This window comes from Elephantulus edwardii, unplaced genomic scaffold (genome assembly GCF_000299155.1).
Source record: "Elephantulus edwardii isolate Elephantulus edwardi_28Jun2011 unplaced genomic scaffold, EleEdw1.0 scaffold00440, whole genome shotgun sequence".
NCBI classification, from domain to species: domain Eukaryota; kingdom Metazoa; phylum Chordata; class Mammalia; order Macroscelidea; family Macroscelididae; genus Elephantulus; species Elephantulus edwardii.
In genome coordinates, this window is record NW_006400190.1 from 454,148 (window position 1) to 464,579 (window position 10,432).

The window sequence follows — 10,432 nt, forward strand, 5'->3', positions numbered from 1 at the left end:
CTGACATACTTTGGACATGTTGTGAGGAGAGACCGGTCCTTGGAGAGGGACATCATGCTTGGGAGGGTGGAGGGACAGTGCAGGAGAGGAAGGCCCTCTATGAGGTGGATTGATTCAGTGACCAGGATAATTGGGATGGGAGTGTCAGAGACAGTGTGATTGGCACAGGACAGAGCAGAGTATAGGGCTGTTGTACATAGGGTCGCTGTGAGTTGCAAGCGACTCGACGGCACAGAACAACAAACAACAAAAGTCATTGGCAAAAAAGAAGGCCCCAGGAAGTGATGGGATACTAACATAGATATTTCCGCAAACCAGATGAGTGATTGATGAGAAATCTTTGCCGAAAGTAGAGATCACACGGAAGATGGTTGCTTGTGTTTCACTGGCCATGGAAAGGCCTTTCACAGAAGCTCTGGTGGCTTAGTGGTAAGGAGTTGTGTATGGCCAGCCAAGAGCCAAGCAGTTCATGTCCACTGGCTGCTGTGGGAGAAAGACGGGCATTCTCCTGGTGTTCACGGCCTCTGAAACCCGCTGGAGACTCAGCAACGAGTGGGCTCCGGTTCAGCAGTACAAAGCAATACGGGGCTCTGTGGGGATTGTAACCCGTTTGCCTGTGGACCAGCACTGGACTTTGGCAGGGTGTACATGCGAAGACAGAGTAGGGCAGGGCAAGGTTTACATCTGTTGTTCTAGCATTGCTGTGAGCTGTAGTTGACTCCACGCAGTTTTGTATGTTCAGGCATATGTGCTTTATTAGATAGGTTGTTTACCGCTGTTTTCTCCCACCTGGTTCTCTCTCTCTTTTCTTGAAATTTATTATTAACTTCAATGAAAATTTACAGAGACTTTGGATTTCCATTCATTCGCTGTTGCCCTTTTCTCCCCTCCCAACCCTCTCCCCTAGTACACTACCCTCTTGGAAAAGGAAAAGAAAAATTCTTTCATAGTTTTACAATCCCTCCCTCCAGGTCCACTCCTCTATGTAGCCTTCCCTCTGGACTCCTGTCATGACAATAATACCCAATCACATATCCCTTTTAAACAGTTTTCTCTCTCATCTGTTTCAATGTGGTATACATTACTGAACCCGTCTTCCTCAGTCTGCCCCCAACCCCAAGGTCAGTCCTGTTTTACAACAGTGGCACCATGCAGTATTTTTTTGTTTTTTGACTGAAATACCTCACTCAGCATAATATCCTCCAGAGTCACCCATTTTGAATCATATTGCATGAATTTCTTGTTTTTCAGTGCTGCATAGTATTCCATTGTGTGAATATACCACAGTTTCTCTATCCATTTGTTTGTTAATGGGCACTTGGGTTGTTTCCAACTCCTTGCTATTGTGAACAAAGCCGCGATAAACATGGGTGTGCATATATCTGCTTGGGTGTCAGTTATGGTCTGTTTGGGGTATATTCCAAGTAGTGGAATTGCTGGGTCAAATGGTATCTCTATTTGCAACTTTTTGAGAAAGCTCCATTCCGCCTTCCACAGTGGTTGCACCATTTTACACTCCCACAAACAGTGAATAAGAATTCCAGTTTCTCCACAACCTCGCCAGCATTTGTTGCTTGCTGTTCTGTTAAATTTTTCTATTCTGACGGCAGTGAGATGATATCTCAGAGTTGTTTTGATTACAGTTCTCTTAAGAGTGTTTTTCAAAGAGCAATTCTTCATGTTGATAGGATGAAGCAATCAGTAGTTTCTTTTCTAGATTGTGCTTTTGGTAACACATCTAAGAAATTTTATCTAAGAAGTGTTGACTAATTGAAGGTTACAAAGGTATTTCTCCTATATTTTCTGTCTAAAATGTTGTCTTTTGTGCACCCACGTTTTGATCTATGAAAGAGTTTGTTTGCATGAAGTGTGTGAGGTGCAAGTCTGTGCAGGGAGTTGGTGTGTGGGTTATTGACCTTTGGGAGGAACTTCCTGTTGGTGTGAGGCATGTGGGGTGTGGCAGGGTATGTGTCTGTGATGGGATTCATGTGATCGTGTGGGGTCTGTGGTATGTACTCCGTGTGTTCAGGGAGTTCATGTGTGGTGTGGTGATAAGGCCTGTGACAGGGATTTGGTGTGAAGTGTACTATGTGTGGGGTCTGGGACAAGGAGTGTGTGTGTGTGTGTGTGTGTGTGTGTGTGTGAGAAGTGTGGAGCATGCTGACCGAGTATTCTTGCACACATGGGCTCAGATGTCTGACCCTTTCTGTCAAAGCGCAGGCCAGCTAAGTGAAAGCAGCTGAGCTCTGCCAGGTGTTCAGCTAGCTGCAGGAATGGCCGCCTGCGGCCAGCAGAGGTGTTGGCACTGCCCCGTCTTGGCTGTTTCTGTCCGCCTCGCTTACAGCTGCAGGCCGTTTTGTGCAGGTTCTGTCGAGGACACCGTGTCCAGCTTATTTGGTGATGAGGACGTCGAGGACGAGGAGCTGGAGGCTGCGGCCAGTCACCTCAACAAGGACTTTTACCGAGAGCTCCTCGGGGACAGCCTGCCGGGCTGCTCAGAATCAGTAGGGAGCGCAGAAGAGGGGAGCCGGCCCCCCGCCCTGGAGTCCCTGCTCGGACCCCTGCCGACAGCGGCCAGCCTGGGCATCTCTGAGTCCATCCGAGAGTGCATCTCCTCTCCAAGTCGGGACCCCAGTAAGTAGGGGTTGAGGTGAGGTGCTGCTGGCGGTAGGCAGTGGAGAGGGGAAGGGGCTGCTGGCCACAGGAGGAAGGGGTCTCTTGGTTCAGAGAAGGGGGGAGGGCAGGGGTCTGCTCCAGGTTGGAGGGAAGCGAGAGGGAGTGGCTTGAGAGGAAAGGAGGAGGAGGGCGCTGCTCTAGGGAGCACTGTTGGTGGAGGCCTACGATTTGACCAGTTGGCCCTGGAGGACACTCAACCCTGCTAGTTCTCCCTCCTCAGCCAGGTGATGTTGAGGTGTTTTCAAGGGTGGGCTTGTGGGAAGGATACTGTCATTTCCCTGTCCATGTGGTGATAAGGAGGAATAGGGGGAGAAGAGGTAAGTCCCAGGGGGGCTGTGGCCTCAGTGAACAGGCCACAGAAGACTTAAGAGTCATGGGAGTGTGGAGTGCAGAAACGGACATACGCAGCCGAATTGGAGGTCACAGCATCCTTCCTTCTTCACCCGTCTCTTGTCATGAGACATGGTCTGGCAGGCTGACGGCTCTTCTGTCTTGGGCAGGCCCCACTTGCTTCCCCTGGCTGAGGGCCAGCTGGTGAGCGAGGCAGAACAGAGCCTGAGGGCCAGCTGGTGATTTGCTAGGCACCGTGCATGCTTTCTGGGTCAGGTGTGAGGAGGCGCCTGTGTCCCATGCCACCTGCCCTCTGGGGAAGGGAGAGTGCACACAGGGCCAGTCATGGGCATGTGCCCTGGACCATGAGGGCCAGACAGAAACTGGGACATGCGGGAGGGTGCGCAGTGAGAGGGAAGGGCAGAGGCCAAGGATGCGGGACTCCCCAGCAGGAACTGTGTAGGTATGGACTTGTAGACCCTCTCACAGGGCCAACTGCTGGAGTGAGGGATGGAGTCTGAGCTGAGAGGACTGAACCTTGGGTTTGTGGACGTGATAGGCTGTAGAGAGGAGGTTGCCAGTGGACTCTTGGATGTGAGACAGAATGACCTGAGGTGGCCGTCACAGCTCCGTTCCTATAATCGGGCTCTTCCTGCCTCTGCCTGCAGCATCCCAGAAGGGACCCTCAACCTCACTAGTTGCTGTGCCCCTTTTCGTTGTGGGCTTCACAGTCTCTCAGTGGCTCTGGTCAGCTCCTCACATGACCACACATGATGTGAGGGAGTGTCCTACCCAGAATGCCCTCAAGAAGGCCAGGCTCAGCATGCAGTGTCTAAAGGGGACGCCATGGGAACAGAGTTGGGCATGGCTGGTGGTGCTGAGGAAGACCTGGCTGCTTGGCCCCTGGCTGGAATGTCTGTGCAGCTTGACCACCGTCTGCCCCAGCCAGCTGACAGTGTTGACCCTCATACTTCCCTCTAGAAGACACCTTGGAGGACGGCGAGCTGGACCTCAGTGGCATCGATGACCTTGAAATTGACAAAGTAAGCTATTGTTTGTATGCACAGCCCAGTCGGTAGAACTCGGGTGGAGGTGGCTGGTCTGCTGCTTGTTGGGACCCCTAGGGAACTTGCTGTGCCCTGGACATGGGTCCCTCCTGTGTGGGGCGCTCTTGGCACTGCCACCTTGTGGCTACTCCATCTCCCTCCACTCCCACACCCCAGTTTTGATTCCTGGCAGCTTCAGGAATCAGAGGCCCGATAGGCCTCTGTCCACTGACACGACAGTGTCCAGACCCAGTGTGGCAGTGGTCCTTTCAGGCCTCTGTTGAGGAGAAGTCTCTAGGACTCTATTAACACAAGACAGCCCTTGCCTGCTTCAGGGTGTGGTGGGTCAGGAGGTCAGAGGCCATGCCTGTCCCACTCTTTCTTCCCACTTGGCTGATACAGGAGCAGAAGTGCTGCTCAGGGTGGCCCAGAACCCGAGTAACCCTACCCTTGTGTCTGTGCAGTACATCCTGGACGAGGCAGAGACCCGTGTGAAGGCCGAGCTGTGGATGCGTGAGAATGCAGAGTACCTGCGCGAGCAGAGGGGTAAGCCGGGGGAAGCCCCCTGCCATCAGCCCGGGAGGACCCCCCCCCTGACCCTGCACACTCCATCTTTCAGAGAAAGAAGCCAGGATTGCCAAGGAGAAGGCACTCGGCATCTACAAGGAGCACAAGGTAGGGCCGCCACGTGGCCAGGTCACACGTGGATGCTGGGGTCACTGCCTGGGGTGTCCACTGTCCTGTCACCACGTCTGTGCTGGGGTTCCTGCCCGGGGTGCCCACTATCCTGTCACCATGTCTGCTGAAGGAGGGGGCCTGCCTGTGGTGCAGCCACATCTGTCAGCTGACGGGTGTAAAGTCCTAGGACAGCACAGTGCTGCCAGGGCTGAGCAAGGGCTAGGAGAAAGCGAGAACCCTCTGGAGGGCAGATGAGGTCCAGTTGGGAGTCTGAGGGCTGCAGTGTCCAACAAAGACCCAGCAGCCTAATGCTCCTTTACTGAGGCATGAATTCTGGAAGCATGTGGAGCCCCTACTGCCTGGCCCTTCTGTGCCCGTCCATTCCCCAGCAACCCTTGCTTTTGTGCCCAACTCAGCCGAAGAAGTCGTGCAAGAAGAGGGAGCCCATCCAGGCCAGCACAGCGGGCGAGGCCATCGAGAAGATGCTGGAGCAGAAGAAGATCTCCAGCAAGATCAACTACCACGTGCTGCGGGACCTCAACAGTGCGAGTGGGGGCCCCAGTGGGGAGGAAGAGGCACCACCAGGAGAGGGCACAGGTCTGCTGGGGCCAGTCAGCGCCAGGAAGCCCTCACGGAAGAGGACAGCCAGCCGCAGCTCCGCTGATCCCACCAGCGTGGGAAAGAGGTACCGTGTACAGAGTCCGGGGTGCGAGTGTGTGGGAAGTTGAGGGTGGTCCCTTGTCAGATGTGACACCTGACACCAGGGCCTGAGCTGACCTTGAGTGGAGGAGTGGGTGTGAAGGGGCATGGTCCAGGGCCTCCAAGGGCTGTGTCCAGGGGGCTGCATCTAGGAAGAAGATAGTTGACACTTGCTGGGACGTGCTGGCAGAGCACGTGTCTCGGGACCTCCTCTTAGGAAGGGAGTGAGGGAGGGTGGTCTTCAGGGCTTTCTGTCAGGACTCCCGCTCTGTGCCGTCCATGGCCCTCCCTTGGCCATGGCCATGCTGCACCACTGCACCAGCCCTCGGAACCACCCTCAGCACAGTCATCGCTGTGTACTGGGGCTGCACAGGCCAGCTCAGTCAAGGTGGGCCCAGCTCGGTGGGGACTGCATGTCCTCGTCCTCTCCTCATCACTGGTGCCTGTCTCCCCAGTGAAGTCTGCAGTGCCTTTTCCTTCTCTGACATGAACAAAGCAGGGTGGCAAGGACAGGCTGCTAGAGCCTTTGCCCATGTGGACAGCCAGGCGGGGCTTCTGATTTTAATCAAATGTTCCCTTTTGTATGAATTCTGCTAGATGCTGTCTCTTCTTTGCTTTACACGGCAATAAAGTGAAATCAGAATTGCTGATGTTAAAAAAAATCCAGACGCTTTCATAGCAAAAGCCATTCTTCTGGTTTCTCCAGTAAACTGTGACATTTAGGACATCACCTGCCAAAATGGACGTGGGTCCCAGTGGAGGGCACCTGGAACTGAGGGGTTCCAGCTGAAGCGTGTCTGTCACCCTGATATTTCAAAAGATGGGAGGCACTGGATATCGTTCCTAGCCCATTGGCTGGTACTGACCAGATGGGAGGGGACATGTATAGATGTTGGAGGTGCTGTGGGGAGTGGAGGGCACTGCTTCTGGGGGCACTGAAGGGGCTAGTGGACACTGCTGCTGAGGAAGTAGGGGCATAGCTCTGGAGGTGCTGGGAGGTGGGGGGGGTACTGACGCTGGGAGGCTGGGGGATGGGAGTATGGCCCTGGGGGGGCTGGGTGCTGGGTGGGATGAGGGCATGGCCCTGGAGGTTCTGGGTAGTGGGGGTACTGACGCTGGGCGACTGGAGGGGTGAGGGAGGCACTCCTGTTGTGGGGCAGGGGGGTAGGAGTATGGCCCTGGGGATGCTACAGGGCTGGAGGGGGGGCGGTTACTTCCACTGGGGACTGGGGGGTGGAGTCGTGGCCCTGGGGGCATTGGGGAGTTGGGCCAGTGCCTCTTGGAGCACCATGGAGTCATATAGGAGGGCTTGGTGACTCCCTCTTATAGGGGAGTGAAAAGACTGGCGATGTTGCTGGGATGTCAGGGAAGGCACAGTAGGAAGAGGGGCGAAGGGAGCCACCTAGTGGGATGGGCGTGGAGGCAAGAGACTGGAACGGTGGGAGGGAGGGGCCAGCAAGGGCAGCACTGGTGAGGATGGGACTCAGCTTGGTACCACCAGGACCTCACTGGACGGCGTCACTGGTGCCTCTGGTAGGGAGTGGGGTCAGCATGGGGCCACTAACTGGGCTGAACTATGCATGTCTTTCCTCCCAGATTGAGGCCCCTAGTGTCTGCTCAGCCAGCCAAAAAGGTGGCCCTCAACGAGGTGAGTTGTTGGGGACTGGCACAGCCATGTTCTGGAAAGCACACACCACAGGTCCTATTTTGGGGGCCATGCAGAGAGTGGGCCTAGCAGAGGGCAGCCCCATCGGGCTCCAGGAGCTCTAACCTGGCGCTGCTCTGTGCCTCACCAGTGGGGTGGGGCAGGGCGAGGTCTCCCAGGGGTACTCCTTGAGAGGATTGGCATGGAAGGGGTGGGGCCTCCCAAAGGTGTTTCTAGGCTGGGTCTGGGTCTCCCAGGTGTGGACCACAGAGAGATTGGGTGGGGCAGAATCTCCCTGACAGGGTCGGAAAGGGGTGGGGTTACCTAGGGTGCTCCCTAGTGTGATTAGGGGTTAGGAGCAGGATCTCCTAGACATGGACCCCGGGGTGAGGTAGGGCAGGTCTCCCATGTGTGGTCCCCAGGGTTGGGGGCACAGGGTATCCCGGCTGTGGACCCCAGGGTGATCGAGGTAGAATGAGGTTGGGTCTCTTGAGTGCTCTTCCAGGTGGTTGGAGTGCTGTAGGAGTGGGGTCTCCTGGGCAGTATCCCTGGGGTGGGTGGGGCGGGGTGGGGTCTCTCAGGTGGCTTCTGTTCCCAACCTCTTTCCTGGTTCTCAGGCAGTGCTGCCAAGCTCCCGCAGCCCTGGAGCTGACCCTGTGAGGCCAGCTGTTGTGGTTGAGAGTGGGCCAGTGTTGTACCACCCAGATGAGGACGTGGATGAGGACGACGTGGAGGAGGACGAGGGCGAGCCCTGCGTGAGCGCCCTGCAGATGATGGGCGGAAACGGTGGGTGGGCTTGGGGAGGGCACCCCTGCTCCCGGCTGTCTCCATTCAGCCTGTGGTCTTGCCCTGGCAGGCAGTTCTGAAGGGGCTGGAGCAGCCTGAGGGGTGGGAGTTAGGGGCCTGGGAGAGGGGTAGAGTACTGGAGCCCAAGGATGGAAGGGATCCAGCAGTGTGGAAATTAACAAACAATGTCACTAATAACACACAAGCAAAATCTTGCTGAGGATTATCCAAAGACAGCTCTAACAGTACATCAGCAGAGAGCTGCCAGAAATACAAGATGAGTTTAGAAGAGGCTGTGACACTAGAGACATCATTACCAGCGCAGACGGATCCTGGCTGAAAGCAAAGAGTACCAGAAGGACGTCTATCTGTGTTTCATTGACTGTGCAGAGGCACTCTACTGTGTGGAATACAACAAATTGTGGCCAACCTTGAGAAGAATGGGAATCCCAGAACACTTGATTATACTCATGTGAAACCTATACTTAGACCAAGAAGCAGTAGTACAAATTGAGTAAGGAAAACACGGCATGGTTCAAAATCAGGAAAGAGTACGTCAGGATGTGTCCTTTCCCTATACCTTTTCAATCTATATGTAGAACAGTGCATTCAGGAGGCAGGACTTTTTTTAAAAAATATATAATGTTTTAAAATTTATAATTAATTTCAATGAAAATTTACAGAGACTTTGGATTTCCATTCATTCATTGTTGCACTTTTCTCCCTTCCCAACCCTCCCCCCCAGTACACTACCCTCTTGGAAAAGGAAAAGAAAAGTTCTTTCATTGTTTTACAAACCCTCCCCTAGGTCCACTCCACCATGTAGCCTTCGCTCTAGACTCCTGTCATGACAAAAATACCAAATCACATATCCCTTTTAAACAGCTTTCTCCCTCATCTGTTTTGGTGCAGTATATGTTATTGAACCCATCTTTCTCAGTCTCCCCCCAACCCCCCAACCCCGATGTCAGCCCTGTTTCACAACAGTGGCACCATGGAGTATTTGTCCTTTTGTGACTGAGATACTTCATTCAGCATAATGTCCTCCAGGGTCACCCATTTTGAATAATATTCCATGAATTCCTTGTTTTTCAGTGCAGCATAGTATTCCATTGTGTGAATATATCACAGCTTCTCTATCCATTCGTTTGTTGATGGGCACTTAGGTTGTTTCTAACTTCTTGCTATTGTGAACAAAGCCGCGATAAACATGGGTGTGCATATATCTGCTTGGATGTCAGCTATGGTCTCTTTGGGGTATATTCCCAGTAGTGGAATTGCTGGGTCAAATGGTATTTATATTTGCAACTTTTTGAGAAAGCGCCATACCGCCTTCCACAGTGGTTGCACCATTGAGGCAGGACTTTTATGAAGAGCAATTTGACATCAGGATTGGAGGAAGACTCAGCCACAACCTGCTTATGCAGATGACACAAACCTGCTTGCCAGAACTGAAGAGGACTTGAACTATTTGCTGCAGAAGGTCAAGGACTATAGTCTTTACTATGGATTGAAGCTCAACATCAAGAAGACAAAGATTCTTACCACTGGGCCAATCGGCAGCACCATGATGGGTGGAGAAGAGATTAAGGCTGTTAACAGTTTCATTTTGCTCTGGTCCACAGTCAACACTTTTGGCACCTACAGTCAAGAAATGAAATGATGAATTGCTTTGGGAAAGTCTGCTGTCAGTGACGTTGCCAGAATGCTAAATGAGCAGCAATATCAGTCTAGAGACCAAGGTGCTCCTGATCCAGGCCGTGGTCTTCTCAGTTACTTGCTGTGCATCGGAGAGTTGGACAGTGACTAAGGATGACAGAAGAATTGATGCCTTTGAGTTGTGGTGCTGGAGAAGAGCTTTGAACATACCATGGACCACCAAGAGACAAACATCTGTTCTAGAAAGAGTGAAACCAGTTTGCTCCTTGAAGACAAGGATTTTGAAGCTCTGTCTCACATACTTCAGGCACTCATCCAGAAGGGGCTAGTCATTCTTGGGAGAGTGGAGGGTCAGTGCAGAAGAGGAAGACCCTGAATGAGTGACTGTGGCAATGGAGGCAGGTGTGTCAGAGACAGTGGGTTGCTTAAGGTATGACAGGTTCAGAGCTGTTGTCCATAGGGGTTGCTGAGAGTTGTAGTGGGCTCCAAAGCACTTAACAGCAACAACAGAGGCCCATGCAATGGGAAGGGAGCGGTTAGGGGAGTACAGTGTAAACCCCCAGGGACGGGGGGAGTAGAGGGTTGCCCTCTATGGGGAGGGAGAGTTGGGGAGTAGAGGGTAGCCCCTGTCACCAGGGGTACTAACTGCCTCTGTACTCCGCAGATTATGGCTGCGACGGTGATGACGATGATGGCTACTGATGCAGAATCTCCCCCAGTGGCTGGACCACACCCAGCAGTGGGCACGGCCCTCGGCCCACAGAGCGTCCAGCAGGGCGGCCACAGCTCCCAGGCAGGGTGGGCAAGAAACTCAGTGAGCAGAGGAGCATCTGCTGCCTGCCCACACCCCCACACCGCCTCTGTGGGACTTTGCTTTTGGGATCATGTTTTGAGAAATGGAAGTATTTCCACT

At 53.5% G+C, this 10,432-nt stretch overlaps 1 protein-coding gene and 1 pseudogene across 2 annotated transcripts in view; one reads left to right on the forward strand and one right to left on the reverse strand.

Annotated features, from left to right (window-relative positions):
* LOC102865917 overlaps nt 1-18 on the reverse strand; it is a 4,089-nt pseudogene extending 4,071 nt beyond the window's left edge.
* The window catches only part of BRF1 (BRF1, RNA polymerase III transcription initiation factor 90 kDa subunit), a 71,459-nt gene extending 61,238 nt beyond the window's left edge, over nt 1-10,221 (forward strand). For both annotated transcript variants that reach the window (XM_006902686.1, XM_006902687.1), the window contains 8 exons: nt 2,365-2,634; nt 3,988-4,049; nt 4,517-4,598; nt 4,672-4,727; nt 5,147-5,415; nt 7,026-7,077; nt 7,692-7,860; nt 10,184-10,221. In XM_006902686.1, coding sequence (XP_006902748.1) covers nt 2,365-2,634; nt 3,988-4,049; nt 4,517-4,598; nt 4,672-4,727; nt 5,147-5,415; nt 7,026-7,077; nt 7,692-7,860; nt 10,184-10,221 — 998 coding nt within the window. The remainder of the gene's footprint in view (nt 1-2,364; nt 2,635-3,987; nt 4,050-4,516; nt 4,599-4,671; nt 4,728-5,146; nt 5,416-7,025; nt 7,078-7,691; nt 7,861-10,183) is intronic.
* The last annotated feature ends 211 nt before the right edge of the window (nt 10,222-10,432 follow it).